The following is a 5,067-nucleotide window of genomic DNA, read 5'->3' on the forward strand; positions in this document are numbered from 1 at the left end:
GGAGGCAATAGGAGATGAACTGTCCGACTCTTTGAAATATAAATGGGTTGGTTGACTTTAGCAATAAGGCAATACAATAAGGCCACACCAATTTAATTTCTTGGTTAACGGATTCGCCTGCTTCATTTTTTTCTGATTTGCAAATAAAAATAAGAATTCAGAATCAACTGCAAAATGCTCATATTTTGCCCTGAACAGTTGAAAACAGTCCTTTTTTCCTACTTGTTACAGTTATTCCATCTTTCAATGCAATGGTATCATTAAAAGTTCAAAATTCATTGTTTAAATTTTGAACCAGCCTGGTGTGTTGACTTGTCATGGTTCCTATCGTACCATTTTGGGCCATAATACGATGCCTAGGCCTGTTTTTATTTTAATTTTTTTTCCGCCCGCCCGCTCCATTATTTTTCTCGAAAAATCCGTTAACCAAGAAATTAAATTGGTGTGGCCTAAGGACAGGGATAACAGGTGAATGCCATCAAGTGGCTAGGCTAGCAAACAAGACCAAGAAGCCCGAAATTAGGAATAAAATAGATAGATATATAGAAAGGTTTATTAAGCAATTTTAAAAGTCTGTATCCAGAAAATGAAAATAAAATAAAAACATCTGGGGTATTTGGCCACTCTACCTTCATGCAAAAATTTCATGTCATTTGGCCAAAAAATGAAGAATTGAATCCATTTAACAAAATGGCTGGAAAAGAAACATGAGGGAATTTCATTCATACCTTTTGTATGGACTGAAATATAATAAACTGGCCATAGATTCCATTTTAGAATTTCATAATGACGATTCCATTATGAATAAACCGAAAATACACATAACTTTCAGATCGCATATTTATTGCATTTGAGCTCATCTGCTTTGGTAGAATCCATAGATTTTATAGATTTCAACTTTATTTATTGCTCATCATTTTACAAATGTACAACAGCAGGGGGAGCAGAAGCGCATCCCCCTGAATTAGGTACAATTTGTCACATTATTTGAAAAACAGCATTCACATAGAAAAATAATACATCTAAACTAACATATATACAAAAGACATTATAAAAATAGTTCCAACACAAGAAGGAAACTCACCATAAATTTTCAGTCGATCTCGTCAACCTTCGTCAAATGTATGATTTATGGTGAGTTTCCTTCTTGTGTTGGAACAAAGCTTGAACTCTATAACAGTATATTAATGTATGTTGAAATGTTGAAGTTGTCTGCATTGCGTGCTGCTTCTTGGAGACAGGATGTGTGCATGTAACACTTCTTTGTTGCAGCCAGTAAGGCCACACCGCCTTAATTCTATGGATGACAACCTCTGAAGACCCCCAAACTAGTGCGCGCAGGCGAATTAAAAAAATTCCAGCCAAAAATAAAAATGCTACTAAACCACAGGAATATAAAACTGTTATTGTAAATTCGTGACAGTACTTAGCGACGTATACGACAAGCCAGCACATGCTGGCTTTTTGCGGTATTTATGAATCGGTACTGTACTTAATATGTACTGAGTTCTTGAGTCGTGGAGCTTCGAATTCAATAGCCTGGGTGCTCGGCTCCGTTTTGTTGCTGACTACCTTGGACTACCCAGGCCTAGAGCCAGGCCAGAGCCTCGGTGGAGGTTATCTGCCTGATTTTTTTTTGTTTTTTTTGAGGGCGACAGGCAAAAATCAATGCGCGCACGGATGTCATCCATAAAATTAAGGCAGTGTGGCCTAAGCTGGAAACATTGTATAGCAGATAGAAGGTAGTCTCCACCAGACACTTTTGCAGCTAGGATAAATAAATCGGCCTAAAAGAATGTAGCTGGCCAGTAGTTGTCCTTCTTGTTGCAATAAACCTTTGGAGACAGATACCTACTCTCCAAGCAGAGGTTTGGGTTTTGGGGGTATTTTTAGCGTGTTTTTAGGCTTTTTTATCGGGGTTTCTCTTTTGCACTGAATTTTTTCCCCTTTTTGGGTTTGGTGGGAAAAAAATTCAGTGCAAAAGAGAAACCCCGATAAAAAAGACTAAAAACACGCTAAAAATGCCCCCAAAACCCAAACCTCTGCTTGGAGAGTAAGATACCGACCTAATTAAGGTAGCCACAGGGCACTGCTGGTGAATTTTGGGGAGGTATCAAAAATAGTACTTAGACTTAAGTATGGATCTTGATTTTTTTTCTCCAAGTACCTGATTGCAAGATGATAATTTATGCAAATTTTTATGACGTCATGATGACGTAATCAATAGTTATAGGCCACGCCCATTTCTACAAAACACACGCACAGACACCTTTTTTTCCCCGTTACTATCCCACAGTGGAACTCCTTACCCGGCCCGGTAGATATGGCTCCCATGAATGTTGAGTCGTTCCGGGCCGGGCTGGCGGCCTGCCCGGCTTAGCCTGGACCTCCTCTCACTCCTCCACCCCCCTAACGGCACCCCTCTGGCCTGGCTCTAGGCCTGGGTAGTCCAAGGTAGTCAGCAACAAAACGGAGCCAAGCACCCAGGCTATCGAATTCGAAGCTCCACGACTCAAGAACTCAGTACATAAGTAACATCCGTGTCCATAATATCACCAGGGTCTATAATATCGCCACCTTGAGAAATAGTGTGCTTAAAGATATTTTTACTGCAACATACTTTTGGTATGCACTCCTGCACACCTCAAATGTACATACCTAGGGTATGTTGCAGTAAAAATAGCTTTAAGCACACTTTTTCTCATTATGGACCCTGGTGATATTATGGACACGGATGTTACAGTACCGATTCATAAATGCCGCAAAAGGCCAGGCGTGTTTTTTGGGGGGTACCCAAGAAGAAGAAGAAGTTTACCTGAAAACATCGCTCCGGAAGGCCTGCTGTGCGTGTTTCCTCTCCGGACGGCACCAAATGCGCAGAGCGTTGGAGTCCACCGTACACCAGGACTCCCTCTGCTCCCCGATCTGCCGAAGCTCATCTTGGCTCCACCCTTGATCCATTCCTGAACGCCGAAGGTTGAGTTTAACAGCCTCACAAAGTCTGCACAGCGGCGATACAGCGCTGCACGTGAAGCACAAAATGTATGAATGGAGCCAGCCCAGCTGAGATTGTTTACATGTCTCAATGCCCGTCGCTATGGAGACAGTGGCTTGCTTGCCAATGGCGACGTCTGGCGACTGGTAGTAGTACTGCACTACAGCGTTTGCTCGTCTTGTCCCATGTATACTGAAGAAAGGTTGACACTTATGAATATGATTTCACGTAACTCAAACATTACCTTACCTAAGACAAGCTCAGATACTTTTAATTTACTGATGTCATGTCCTGAACCAATATCCTTGTATATAGGCCAATTCATATCCTCTGCTCTTCGGAAAAGAAACAATATCATCTGTGACACCTTGAACTGATGTTAACATTGTATCCATGTTCCATATATATTGTATAATTCATCACGCACAATTATAGGGTAGCGTTAGAATAAGGTATCTAGAAGTAGATTTTAGTATTGTTGTTATCTTTTGATTTGAACACTTGCCATACATTGTGTCCATTGCAATTGTTGCGCAATAAAGATTGACTTGATCGCTAGCTATTTGTGTGATTATGTGAAGACAAATGTTATACTAGGTCTAATATATCTTTACGAAAGGTTGCCTTGACAAAGCTGTTCATTATCACCATGTTTTATATGCATATATGGACAGACCCAGTGTCCAGAATTCTCTTTTATTCTCTCCAAGCAGATCATACGGTGGCAATGCAGTATCCATTAGTGGCCACTATAATCTCCAAGTCCAAGCAGATCCCTATCGGTGGCAAAAAGACAGTATCAAATTGGACAGGCAGTGTCCCTTAGCCATGGCCAGAGAAGTTGGTGGGGGTCAGGACAACAAAAAAAAGGCCATATATAAAAAGGTAACGATCATTCCCACTGCACAACCTCTGCTTGGAGAGTACGCGGCCTCCATTTGGGGGGTGGAACACCGCCTGAAAACTGTTTAGGGTCAAGAATTTTCCTATATAATGACAATGATGTTTATATAAAACCGCGTCACAGTTTATGACCCTGGGCAGCCAGGCAGGCATATCTGGGCTGCAGTAGCCTCTACCAGGCTTGGGGAGGCGGCCGGAAAGAGTAACATTGTTAGGAAGGAGGATTTTGTGAGTTCCGTACGTCTGGATGGGGTGACATGGAGAGACCTTTAATGAGAGAAATACGAAGGAAAGCATGGAGGGATCTCAAAATAAGACTACATTTTCAGGTAGCCTCCATAGCATGCCAAAAACTGGGGGTTTGGGGGGTCGTCGGGGTCTTTGGGAGCTTTTATGTGCTATTTTCTGATTGCATATAGACAGCATAGCCGGCCTGCTTGAATTACCCCCGTTTTTTGGCTGGGCTAATCAGAAAACAGCGAAAGAGCACCAAACCCCCAGTTCTATAAGCCTGCTACGGAGGCTAAAGGAACCGTTGTGTCAACTCCGTCAGGGGTTTCCCAGTCGCCAAGTCCACTGACCAGAAGTGCGAAGCGTCGCAAAACGAATTCCTACGCTTCCCTGTCCTCTACCAGGCTTCGGGAGGCGGCTGCAAAGAGTAGAAATTGGCCACATAGGGAGAGATAACATGCTGGGGGAGTTGGCACAAGCTCGAATTCGAGTGAGCTCATTACGTGACGTCATCACCAGACGTTTCATATGCGTCCACACCCAGTTGTAAGCTAGCGGGCGAATACTACTGGGGCTGGCACCCAGGCTAATCACAGGCATGGTTTTAAGCATAATTCTTGGCATATAAAAAATTAAGTTATTGTATAAGACAAAGTAAGTTTAATTTGTTTTGTCAGCAACTTTGTTATATTGCAATAATGTAACTATGATCTTGGCGTTTAGGACCACAATGGAAAGTGTACAAACAAACATAGGGGTCGATAAATGGACTATAATTTGCACTATCCGTCCCATCTCCTTCATTTCATTCCTGCATGCCTAACAAAAACGGGCCTAATCCTGGACGACGTCAGCCCCGCGAGGGGCCCGGCTGGTCCAACAGGTCCAGCAGGTCCCAGGCGTCGTCCCCGGCAGTTGTGGGAGTGGTTGAGGGGCCC

General features: G+C 42.7%; 1 protein-coding gene across 1 annotated transcript in view; it reads right to left on the minus strand.

Moving 5' to 3' along the window:
• The window catches only part of LOC109484072 (protein SPATA45 homolog), a 5,402-nt gene extending 2,275 nt beyond the window's left edge, over positions 1-3,127 (minus strand). Inside the window, exon 1 of the mRNA XM_019787284.1 lies at positions 2,816-3,127. Within this exon, the coding sequence (XP_019642843.1) occupies positions 2,816-2,961 (146 nt within the window). The 5' untranslated portion in view covers positions 2,962-3,127. The remainder of the gene's footprint in view (positions 1-2,815) is intronic.
• Positions 3,128-5,067: the final 1,940 nt, after the last annotated feature.

The sequence above is a fragment of the Branchiostoma belcheri genome, unplaced genomic scaffold (genome assembly GCF_001625305.1).
Source record: "Branchiostoma belcheri isolate BF01 breed outbred unplaced genomic scaffold, Haploidv18h27 scaffold68, whole genome shotgun sequence".
Lineage (NCBI taxonomy): Eukaryota > Metazoa > Chordata > Leptocardii > Amphioxiformes > Branchiostomatidae > Branchiostoma > Branchiostoma belcheri.